The sequence below is a fragment of the Myotis davidii genome, unplaced genomic scaffold, assembly GCF_000327345.1.
Source record: "Myotis davidii unplaced genomic scaffold, ASM32734v1 scaffold59, whole genome shotgun sequence".
NCBI lineage: Eukaryota > Metazoa > Chordata > Mammalia > Chiroptera > Vespertilionidae > Myotis > Myotis davidii.
This window is the reverse complement of record NW_006293001.1, coordinates 6,114,438-6,127,741: the sequence shown is the minus strand read 5'-3', so window position 1 is coordinate 6,127,741 and position 13,304 is coordinate 6,114,438. Positions and strand designations below refer to the sequence as shown.

Genomic DNA, 13,304 nt, shown 5'->3' with positions numbered 1-13,304 from the left:
AAGTGGTAAAACTGGGGATGTTGTTTAAATTTCTTATGTTGTGAATCAGGCAGATGGGCTTGAATCCCAGCCCCACTTCTATTTGGTTGTATGCCAGTGCGAAATGTACTTGGCTCCTAACTCTGTAAATGATGATATTAGTACATACGGTCTTAAAGGGTCTCGATAAACAGTCATGGTAATGGGAGCTCCTGTCAATTTTTAAAATTCTCTTTGATCTACTCAAAGTTTTTAAAGGGTAGGTTTAAAGAATATATGATACCAGAGGCCCGGTGCACGAAATTCGTGCACAGGTAGGGTTCCTACGCCTGGCTGGTGATCAGGGCCAATCTGTGGGGTGACTGGCGGGATGATTGGGGCCCCTGCTCTCACCTGCCTTGGCTGGCCTGGTACCACCCACTCACCAGCCCCGCCCCCCGCTGCTGCTGTTAGTTGGGGCCTGCAGGCTAGGGGCAACTCATGCGTTGAGAGTTTGCCCCCTGGTGGTCAGTGTGCATCATAGCGACTGATCATTCCATCATTTGGTCGATTTGCATATTAGGGTTTTATATAGATAGATGGCTTATAACTTTATTAAAGGAGGTAAGGTACAGAGTATAGGGAAAATCTAATTCATACAGTGATAAGAGTTCCCCTATACTATAGATTAGTAATGTACCAGACCTTCACAGATTTCTACACCTAATGATTAATAATACTTCATTTTCCCTAAAAGAAATTACTGTCCTAAAATTTGTTAAAATTAAACATCAAGTTTCATATTATCAATTTGGCATAATTTCAGCTTTAGAAAAGTGTATCCAAAATATCACAGATTTCATAGGTAACAGTTTTATCCCAAAAAGATAATAATCCAGCAGAAAGATGCAGACTTCTTGTGGAAAGTATTTCTAGGCTAAGAGTCCTGCATATATTATATCTTCTTAATTCTAAACAAAGGCAAAGCCAGAGCTATTTAAAAAGCTTAATAATGTTACTATGAAATTAGTAAATTGAGAGAAAACCTCAAAAAAATCGCTTCATCATATCAGAGAGAAATAGTTTCTAATATTAAGGTTTCAAACATTGGAAGTTATATTTCAATTCTCACAATTATTACAAGTTGGTTTTTAATCATCATTTATGATATATTTTAAGAAAATAATTCTATAGAGCATTTTGTAGTTTTGTAATAATGATACTTTTATTTTTCAATGTTCTATTTTCATTATTTCATATGGATTAGAAAATCACTCTAAAAAAGACAAAAGGAATTATAGTAAATCTAAAGTAATATAAAAATTATAATAAATACTAGAGGCCCAGTGCATGGAATTCGTGCACGGGGCAGGGGGAGGACGTGTCCCTCAGCCCAGCCTGCACCCTCTCCAATCTGGGACCCCTCAAGGTATGTCTGACTGCCTGTTGAGCCGGGATTGGGCCTAAAAGGGAAGTTGGACACCCCTCTCACAATCCAGGACTGCTGGCTCCCAACCGCTCTCTTGCCTGCCAGCCCGATTGGCCCTAACTGCCCTCTCCTGCTGGCCTAGTCATCCCTAACAGTCCTCCCCTGCTGGCCCAATCACCCCTAACTGTCCTCCTTTGCCAGCCTAGTCATCCCTAACTGCCCTCCCCTGCAGGCCTAGTCCCTCCCAACTGTCCTCCCCTGCAGGCCTCGTCCCTCCCAACTGTCCTCCCCTGCAGGCCTCGTCCCTCCCAACTGTCCTCCCCTGCAGGCCTCGTCCCTCCCAACTGTCCTCCCCTGCAGGCCTCGTCCCTCCCAACTGTCCTCCCCTGCAGGCCTCGTCCCTCCCAACTGTCCTCCCCTGCAGGCCTCGTCCCTCCCAACTGTCCTCCCCTGCAGGCCTCGTCCCTCCCAACTGTCCTCCCCTGCAGGCCTCGTCCCTCCCAACTGTCCTCCCCTGCAGGCCTCGTCCCTCCCAACTGTCCTCCCCTGCAGGCCTCGTCCCTCCCAACTGTCCTCCCCTGCAGGCCTCGTCCCTCCCAACTGTCCTCCCCTGCAGGCCTCGTCCCTCCCAACTGTCCTCCCCTGCAGGCCTCGTCCCTCCCAACTGTCCTCCCCTGCAGGCCTCGTCCCTCCCAACTGTCCTCCCCTGCAGGCCTCGTCCCTCCCAACTGTCCTCCCCTGCAGGCCTCGTCCCTCCCAACTGTCCTCCCCTGCAGGCCTCGTCCCTCCCAACTGTCCTCCCCTGCAGGCCTCGTCCCTCCCAACTGTCCTCCCCTGCAGGCCTCGTCCCTCCCAACTGTCCTCCCCTGCAGGCCTAGTCCCTCCCAACTGTCCTCCACTGCAGGCCTGGTCCCTCCCAACTGCCCTCGCCTGCAGGCCTGATTGCCCCCAACTGCCCTCCCTTGCAGTGTCCAGTGTATTTGGAACTGCCCAATACTAGCCACTTTCAAATGAATGAAATTGTAACTCTGTTTAGACATGGAGTTTTGGTAAAAACTTTACCAAAGAGAATTAGACACCTAACATTTTTTCTTAGTCTTTGTATATAAATTCATTGATTTATTTATTTGATAAATATTTGATTGGCCATTTTGGACCAAGTACTATAGCAGAAGCTGTAAATTAGTATAGAAAAAAACAGAGTTTCATAGTAAAATAACATTTTAAGTTATATTTACTTACATAAAAATAAACTTTAAACAAATGAAAACACAACATATTAGCAAGACAAAGAATCTCCTTCCAAAAATAAACTACAAAATCAATTTAGGAGAGTATCAATTATCATTAGGTGAACATATGATTGCAGGATAGAGATTTCTTGCTTTTTCTGATGCAATAGCTGTTTTTGTATTTTATTTAGCCATAGGCAAAACCCTATATTCAGCAGTGACTTAATAAAATAAAGGAAGCATAGCCAATGCCATTTTCTTACACTTAGATGTCTTTTTTTGTTAAATTAATTTTTATTTAGTTTTTAGAAACTAATTGGTCTACTAACATATTAATTGAACAATTAATAAATTACATGGCATTTGAGGTGTTTTTATTCAACTAGCTTTTAATTAACATATTAAAAGCTACTTTTTTTCATCAGACTGAAAATATTTCCTTAAAATTTGTAAAGGTTTACTGAAAATATGCAACCATTTATCTTCTGAGTAATTATAAGCAAAATCACATTTGTTGAATGACATAGTAACTGAAAATTGAATGACAGTTATCTTTGTGTTTGTTTGTTTATTGGTGCAGGTTTCATTGGTCAGTTTAACAGCGAATGCCTTGGGTTACTCCGAACTTGGTGCCATCAAATCTCTCAGGACACTAAGAGCTTTGAGACCCCTAAGAGCTTTATCACGATTTGAAGGGATGAGGGTAAGGAAACTGAAAGAACCAGAAGTATAGCCTATAGCCAAAATTAAATTATATTGAGTTTTAAAAAGGAAAAAAACCCATGCATGCAAAGGAATGGCAAATCCTTGCAAAATTGCTCCTTTATCTTTTTATCTGTTGCATATTTACTTCTAGGTGATATGCAAGAGAATTTAGGCCTCCCTTGAAATGATACAATATCATTTATCTGCTGTGCTTATTAAAATGACTTTATTTCCTAATCTATCTTGGGAGTTTCCTTACAAACCTGTATACAAAAAAGCAAATGCACTATTAGAAGTACTGTGTGTAATGATATGATAATAACCAACTAAAGTGAATCTGACATCATGTGCTTCTCATTGTGATGATCTAAACTGTACTTTATGAGTTTTATTGAAAATAATATGAATCACACATGTGCCTAAGAATAAGCATAAAGAAAGAAAAAATTGACAGAGTTTTGTCTGTATAATGCCAAAGCTTGCATTATTGTAATATTTTCAAGGGTAGATATTAAATATTTACTAAATTTTAAACCTTTTAAAAAAGTTATGTTTAATATAGCCTCAATTTATAATTGCATTAATCTTCTTAATTTATACAAATAGTAATAGTAACTTAAAGATTTTATATATAAAGCCACACAATTTTTCATGACAATGTGGTAAAACATTTACAGCATAATGAACAGAAAATGTAATTTTGACTCATTACATAGATGATTTATAAATTAACCATAACTTAAATCTTATTTATCAGAATTACACAAAACTTTATATTATTTCTTCTAAGGAAATACTAAACCATTCCCTATGGTTTGTAACAGATTAGAAATTTTGTTGTAATATACTTGTTAATTTTCCAGACCTTTTTAAAAAGCATGAAGCACTTACATATGCTATATAGAATAGAAAGTAGTTATTTATTAAAAAATCAATTTTTAACCAGAACAAAGATTTTTAATTAAGAAAAAATATTGCTCTTTTATTGACTAAGATTTAGTTATGTTTGTAGTATCTAAGCAGACTTGTCTATTTCCATTTGCATTTTTCTAGGTTGTTGATAGCCTTATAATATGTTCTTCTAAAATAAAAAATTTTTAAATGTCACTTTTTAAGAGCATAAGACTTGTCTTCAGTTTCCTAACACATATAAATAATTTCCTCATTAGAAACAATTTAACACAATATAAGATAGTCTTATTTTATTTCTCACAGAGATCCTTATGTTTTTACTAAAACATTAAAGTAAATTCTCCCCAGAGTATGTGAAAATTAAGTTTATTTTCCAATTAAATGTCACTTCCTATTGTTTTATACTGCCAGGGTCAGTTCTGGAGAAAAATATCACTTTAATACATTCTACTTGAAAACTTGTCACCTGAATCAAAGTATAGCAGTTCCCCTTTATTCGAGGTTTCACTCCATGGTTTCAGTTATCCATGGTCTGAAAATATTAAATGGAAAATTCCAGAAATAAATAACTCATACATTTTTAATTGTGTGCCATTCTGAGAAGGCACACACCATCCAGCTATGTACCACCCAAGACATGACTCATCTCTTTGAATAGTGAGATAGTCACTTAGTAGCTTTCTTGTTTTTCAGACTGACTGTCACGGTATCGTAGTGCTTGTATTCAACTAACCCTTATTTTGCTTAATAAGGCCCCCGAAGCTCAAGAGTAGTGATCCTTATAGGGCATGTTTCCTTCAAGTGAAAAGAGCAGTACAGTACAGTAAGATATTGTGAAAAGAGAGACCCCATTCACATAACTTTTATTATAGTATGTTGTTATAATTGTTCTATTTTATTATTAATTATTGTTGTTAATATCCTATTGTGCCTAATTTATAAATTAATCTTTATTCTAGGTTTATATGTATAGGAAAAAACACAGTGTATATAAGGTTTAGTACTACCCTTAGTTTCAGGCATCCACTAGGGGTCTTGGAATGCATCCCTCCCAGATAAGAAGAGACTACTGTCATACGTTTTAACTGTCTCCTGAAATCTAAACAGTGCTAAGCATTTGAAGATGTTATAAACATTTTGAAATTGACCATGAATCAAATGGCCAGATACTCCTGTATTTAACACTTTATTTTTGTAACAATGTTGATCTTGTGCATCTACCTGCAATTTTTACAGGAATAACCTTACCTATACTTTTTGATCGATGAGGCTTTTTATGATATAAGGAGAGATTAGTTTTTGAATCTTCGAGTTTCAAAAGCACAAACTCCTTATAAATACTGATAGAAGATGAACTAGTCATTTAAATTAATAGATTTATGAATATGGTTCCTTGCCTCACAATGACAGCATATACACAACCCTAAAATGGCTGATCATTTCAGTGTGTATTTGGCATTGTAGAGACAAAATTATCTGATTATAGATTCTGTTTTTCTGTGTTTCTAAGTGTTTGGATCTTTTGACTTTTTATAAAATGTAATCATGGATGGTGGTGAGGATGGAGATAATAATGATAATTATAATTGGGAAGTGAGATTGGAATATACGTAGAAACTCTCATTTTATTCTTTTTCCTAGCAGCATAAAATCACAATAGCTGTGTAAAAGCGTAAATCAGCCACTCATTTTCTTTCTGTTGTCTTGTCACATTTTCAGAGCATGTGCTTTTATGCGACATTACCAAGGAAAGCATGTTGCACAATGCTTGATAGGAAGTTAGAAAGTAATAAACAAATTATCATCACGTTGCACTTTATGTTTTGCATGTTTTATGCACATTCTGGCTGAGAGCTTTTCAACATTTATTGTATTTCAAATTTCCAGTCCAAATTTTTCAACTTGTAAAATTGAACTGAGTGAATTGATGTCATGACTATCTAGAGTAAAATAAAATTTGTACTTAAATTTGTGTTCTTAATTTCCTAATCTAGGAAATGGTAAAGACCTTTTTCAAAAGAACTCAAGTCTTGATTGATAGGGAAACAGACAGAGAGCATCATAAAAAAAAGTAACACCAAATGTTCTGTCATATCAGATTTCTAACTAATAACAAACTATATATTTCTATTTTATATAGGATAATCTTGCTCCAACTTGGATGGGGTGGAGCGCTGGTTCCTCCCCTCAGCCCTTTATTATGGGTACTGTATTACCCCTTTTGCTACCTTTCATCCTTTCACTGTGACTTTGTGTAGTGGGATGAGGGAGGGATTGGGAAGGGTACCACAGTAGGGAAAATATAGTATTTACATTCTAATTCCCAATTTTCAACTGTCTTGAATTTTCTTTTGAGAAAAGTAGCTTTGAGTATTTATTTACCCTCTGTGGATTTGAACCCCAATCATTGATGTTTTTATTAAGTTTCATTGAATATGGTTTAGTTATGTGTATATTGAGCTACCTATTGATGGGGTGATTGACTGATTGGTGATGGTGGGGAACCTTGGTTTAGAAGGATTGGGTGAATATTTTAACTTGTCAAGTTCATGATGCTCTTTGAGACATACAACCCTTGCCATTTTTTGCATTGGTCTGGGTCCTAAAAATTGCCAGCAGTTGATTCCTTGCCTTGTTGACTTACATGAGCAGATGCGAGGGTACAATATTTCTGGTTTCTTAAGACTGGTATTGACTGGGTGACCATTCTCACTTTTTTATTAAGTGTAAATTTATAGGGTTCCTTTAAAAATGTAACAAGGCAAAAATATATTATGAAAGAGTTGAGTTAGCACATGTGATTTATATTTTAAATGAAACAACATACAAGTACTTTTTTGAATTATGTAGACTAACACACCCACCTAAAAATAAAACAGATTTCTTAGCATGTGTGTTAAGATAAGATGTTTAAATTAATAAATTTAAATTAAATATTCATTAAATTTAGATGTATTAATTAAATGAATTTAATACAAAAACTCACTTTTAGAATAAGATCCATCTAACTGCTTAGGATCTTAGAAGATGTCACAGTAAAAACATAAATGAAAATAAATCCACATTTTATGTATTCCTAAAGTTTAGAAATAATGTCCAAGAAGGAGAGTTTTTATTTTTGAGGCAAAAAAAGGTTGGAGTATTTTCATGGACAATTGATGTATCATATCTTCCAAAAATAATTACCTTAATTAAATTCCACAACAAATATAGTCATTAGATTTTAAAAAGATTATCTGACTCATCTTCATACTTAATAATGTGTGATTTCTACTTTACCTACTTTTATTTTTTTATTCATGTAGTTATTTTGTATTTGGATTAGAGAAACATTAGAATCCATGAGTAGTGTTGATTTCAAGTTCAAAGTCAATTCGTTCAGATAAGAAGACATTTCTGCATGTATCAAAATTCCTCACATTAATTTGCATATTCAATTGTCAAGTCCTCATTTCATATTGATTTAATCAAAACTGCAGATAAGGAACCAAAAATAGAGTTTTTATGAGAATGGATTGTGCCAGAATAGTGAAATAGCATTTGATGATGTTTTACAAAACATTTGTGAGAAGAAGCAACCTCTAATGTTAATTCCTTAAAATAATCTCTTTCTTAGATATCTCATTTTACACAGCCTGAAACCTCAATCCGTTCCTTCCAGTGTATTCAGGCTAGTGCTGCCTAGCGCCTTTACCAAATGGGAACCAATTACTGCAGTTCTCTGGAGGCTGGAAAGAGTTAATACACGTCTTTCTGTCCTAAACCAAGAACGGTCTTGAGGCTCTTGGGAAAGACAGTCCTTTCCCCCTGCTCCTTCATTGCCCATTTTAATAAATTTTGAGTATGAATGGGCCTTTGTATAGTAAATTCCCTAATACTAGTGGAATATTTTCTTACATATAGTTATTTTACCTTCATAAAAATAAACCTTTTCTCTGGGCCAAATGTATGCCAACATTGTAATAATGTCTGAAAGGCAGTGCTGTGGAGCACTTGTACCATAAATGGATTAGTTTTAATGCCAAACAAGTCTCCTTTTTCAAAGTAAATCTCTCAGACATATTAACTAACCCCCAATTTTTTGTTGTACCCAGCTCTTTATTCTCATTCCATATCCACAATGAGCATTTAACAATTATGCTTTGATCAATAAATGCTAAGCTAAACTTCATTCATTCAATGAACCATTTTTATATTCCTTTATTCAAAGCACTCTGTTATATTCCTATTTTCATGGCACTCAAGGCCTTGGAGAATTCACAAATATATTTTTCCATCTTAAATTTTAAAAAAAATAAAAAGCACACCATCAGTGAGGATTATTAGAATGTAATGAACTCTAATGAAGAGCAATATGTGTACCAGATAAGTGCAAGAACTCTAAGGAGAATTAGTGAAGTTGAATGCAAAGAGCACTAGATGGTACTTCTTTCTAGTCTCCTTTCTGAACTTGACCTACCTTAGCCTCATTCTTCTCATTTACCAGATGAGAACACAATACAAATTATTTCTATGGCCCTGACGAGCACTGGAATTCTAATTCTGGAAGTCAAAAGAGGAAACATTCACCTTTATTTTGGAAGCTAAACGGAGGGGGGAAAGTTAGGCTCCATGAAAAAAAAAAAAGTGCTGCTTGAAATAAAGCTGGGAAGAAGAAAGAGTATCTAAGTAAAGAGGATTTGGGACAAGAAATGGCAACTCAGTAGGGTAATAATGTTAGATTGTCATGAAGAGTAGGTGGCTAGCGAATTGAAAACTAGAAATGTAGATTGTAGAGTATTTTTAATATCAAGGTAGGGACATTTTTGATAATGAGTGGGAAGCCATTAAATAATTTTAAAGTGAGACTTGGAGAAGATTAATTCATCTTACATGGATCAAAGGAAGGAGAAATTAGAAGGCTCTGATGATAGTGCAAGTATACGCTCTCAGAGGCCAGAACTAGGATGGTGGAGGTGAAAATGGAAAAGAAGCGACAGAGGTGATAACGGTTTTGAAGAAGTATGACACCTACAGATCGATATGGAAAGAAATAGGTGTAGGTAACCATTGCTCTGGTCATGCTGTAAATTGGCTGTTGGTAAAAATATACATTTTAACATGTACTCTCCTGTGTGCACAATAGAAATAGCTTTTTTATCTGGATGGTAGGCAAAATATTTAGAAAAAAGAGGCAAGTAAATAATAACTCGACTTCAGCTTTCAAATTTTGAATCCAAGAGAAATCTAAGTGTATCCACATATTTAAAATGAAGTATAAAATAAATATTTTTTTCAGTCAATTACATTAATGCGGAAAGCCAAATGAGATAAGGCAAGGTGCCACGGGTCAATGAGAGTAGGCTGCATAGATGACATCATTCGGATCTGCCTGGATAACTCAACTGATTTACTTTTCATGCTCATGTCTCCACCTTTGTCATTAGTGGTTTTATCCTATCCTTTGGCCCACTTATTACACTATCTTGTAACCCCAGAAGGCCTACGGTTACTTACAGACTTTAGTAAGTCACTAAATATCAGGGTTCAGAAGCATCCGGAATTCGCTATGTTTTTTCAGAAACTTTGTTCTAAAAATACACTGACATCCTATGGCCGATAGAGGATATTTTGAAGCCTGTTGTTTGCTTTGGATCAGATTGACAAGAATACTGAGATTCATTGGGAAAATTCACTTAGCTATTAATGTTCAAGTCTGAGGGGCCATCTGCCACTGAGGAGCATGGTAGGGGCTGCTTTCTTTTCCCTCTTAGCCACTCACATACAGCTCCAGTGGGAACTGTGGAGGGGGAAGCAAGGACAGGCATCTCTACAATGTTGCCAAATATGAAAACTCAGATTTTGAATTTATGATAAAGAAATAAAGACAAGGGGAGAGAACATGTTTCAGTAGGAGAGAGTAGATAATTAGCACAGAACCTGATGTAATCACATCAGATTTGGGAAATATATATGGCATCCCTCCTTTTCTTATTTTCCTAAGAAACTGATTTCTATTATGTTTCATTTAAAATAAGTTTATTGCATTAAACTCAGTAAATGAAACAACTGACATGACTGGAGCTTGAAATAAAGATGTGATGATCTAATGAAATACATAATGCTAAAGTGTCTTGCTTCTTCTGCAAAAATTATTAGTCATAGCAATGCATGAATAATTAAGGACAAAATTATGTCAGGTATTTAATATTTTTATACTTATATATCTTAAATTTTAATTAATTAGAGTATATTGGTCAAATCAACTTATCCAAATATTTTAGTTTTGTTTTTTAATATATTGCCTTTTTAAAAATGAGTTAGTCTATATTAGGATTTCCTACTTCTCTCTTTTTTTTTTCTTCTAATAAACGGCACATATTCTGACTTCCTCTGGCAGCAAATTCCTCTAATTTTGCTTTTCCTTTAACTTTTGAGTACTTCCCCTTCTCTATTTTTAAACTTTTTGTTTCTTTGTCATATTATCTATATTTGTTTCCCTAAATGTATTGCTTAAGAAATAATAGATTTTATTGTAAGATTTTCTTACTTTATTTTTCCAGTATAAACTCAATACTGAAAAATTAAAGATTGGTAGGGGGATGTCTTATTTTCTTAACCAACAAGAATTCTGACTTTCCTTTTTTTCCATTTGTGTATTAGGTGGTTGTGAATGCCCTTTTAGGAGCAATTCCATCCATCATGAATGTTCTTCTGGTTTGTCTTATATTCTGGCTAATTTTCAGCATCATGGGTGTAAATTTGTTTGCCGGCAAATTCTACCACTGTATCAACACCACAACTGGTGACATATTTGACATCAGCGAAGTGAACAATCATTCTGACTGCCAAAGGCTAATAGAAAGAAATGAAACAGCAAGATGGAAAAATGTGAAAGTAAACTTTGATAATGTAGGATTTGGGTATCTCTCTTTGCTTCAAGTTGTAAGTGAACACTCTTTTTCTCTGAAATTTGTTTATTGTTTGGAATAATAACAAAGTAATTACCTATATCCATTATTTAGCTACTAAAGAAGAAAGTTTATAACATTTATTTTTCTAATTTTGTTTTATTAGTACCAGTTTATGAGCCCAAGTGGGTGGAAACTCTATATATTTAAGCAATACAGACATAGTTGATAGTGGCCAGGTATTTCAGTTCATTCCTAAGGTCTTTTTCTCTTTCTTCTCATATTGCTTTCTCTTCCCACGTGAAAATGTTGATTAATACATCAATAAGTTTATTATTTTTTTCTATTGCAATTGCAGAGCTTGTTTTCACTGAGGGATCACCTCCCCGCCACCCTTGCCCCCGCCACACACACACACACACACACACACACACACACACACGCACACACACACAAAAGCACACAGACTCAATACACCTGATTAGACTGACGCTGGTGGGCATTAACTGTTACTGAGTTGTATCATTTGGATTGAAGGTCAGGGAATGATATTCAGGTTTTAAGATCAGATTCTCACAATGAAATGGAAATAATAGCGGATAATGCCCAGATACAGAAAAGAAACATAAGCAGCTGTGGTTACACCTCAAATGACCTTTCAATACAATTACTTATGTCTATTTTATCATACTAGTAATGTTTTCACTCCTGGATCTCTAAGTCTGACACATACAAAATAAAAATATAATTTATGAGAATGCAAAAGATGGTGGCCCTTTAAATAGTTTCCTATGATGCTGCATTTAGCTGCAGCTGCATATTAACAAAGCAGTGGAGAAAGGCTGCTGAAATGCCACTTAAAATTTTTAAAAGTTGAGTAAGTTCTCCCCTTGTGATTTTATGGAGTTCTTAGGGCAGAAGTCTATTTTTTTTTTCATCAAGGTTATGATTTCAGTTGTTCAGCTGAAGACTAGACAAGCAAACAAACCTACACTGGTCTCTTGCATCTCTTTCAGAGGTGTCTGTACTACTATTTTTTACACATTCTTCCCACCTTGTTAGAATTCTTATTTCTCTTGTGGATATTGCTGACTTATTCTGAATGCTCATGCAATTAAAATAAATTAAAACAGGGATTTTAAAAAATCTAGCATGTATGATTTATTTAAATATTATAGTAGACACATTATATTTCCTTGGGCATTTAGCCTAACCATTAACTAATGGCCACACTTGTAAAAGTGTCTCACTTCATAAAATTGAGGAAATAGAATTTAAAAACTTCCAAGGAATTCCTTAAAATTCTGAAAATAGAGGATAATGAACCTGCACAAAACTATAAAATAAATTCTGCTCTTTAAGAAACTAAGTTTTACACTTAGCTTTAAGCAGAATTGCCTCTCTGTTGTTTAGTAATTCACTGAAATGGTTCCTTGAATCACCATTCTCTGTTTATGTTCCTAGTGTGTGATGGATATGTTCTATCATTGACCTCAGCCATTGATACATTCAATATTTCCCTCTTTGATATACAAATAACTTCTATTTTCTAGCTAACAGTCATTTCATGATCTTCACAGTCATCAAACCCACCGTTATGTGGCTCTCTTCCTACAATATCCACCACTTCACAAATGTTAGTGTTATGAAAATATATGTGTATTGTGTTGCAATACAGATGCTGAAAGCTTAGTAAAATTACTAGCTAACAAACAATCCTATCAGGCTCATAGGACTCAAAATTTATATCATGGGGCAAATAACAAATTGCTATAAGTTATTAGACTCAGGATCCTTCTTGAATTTATGAATGCCAAATGTCTACTGTACATTTTTTCACCTTTCTTATGCATATTAACTCACTCTCATAAAAAATTATATAGAAGAATGTAACATAGGATTATTTCTGGATGTTATATTCCAAAATTCTTAAAAGGATAGTTGCAACTCTGACTTTATATGCAGGGGTGGGCAAAAGTAGGCTTAGAGTTGTAATACAAATAAATAATATGATCTTTAGTGTTACAAATAAAGAGAAATCTTAAACTTTTGGATACTTTGATCACCTTACAGATAGATTTCAGTAGATGATCAGATCATAGTAATTGTTTTGCTGCTACAGATATTGCCAAATGTGGTGGTATTTGTAAAGCTTTCTAAAAGCATTCTTCCAAATTC

At 35.1% G+C, this 13,304-nt stretch overlaps 1 protein-coding gene across 1 annotated transcript in view; it reads left to right on the top strand.

Annotated features, from left to right (window-relative positions):
• The window catches only part of SCN1A (sodium voltage-gated channel alpha subunit 1), a 122,863-nt gene that overhangs the window by 97,895 nt on the left and 11,664 nt on the right, over window positions 1-13,304 (top strand). The window contains exons 22-23 of the mRNA XM_006766497.2: window positions 3,200-3,322; window positions 10,879-11,160. Coding sequence (XP_006766560.1) covers window positions 3,200-3,322; window positions 10,879-11,160 — 405 coding nt within the window. The remainder of the gene's footprint in view (window positions 1-3,199; window positions 3,323-10,878; window positions 11,161-13,304) is intronic.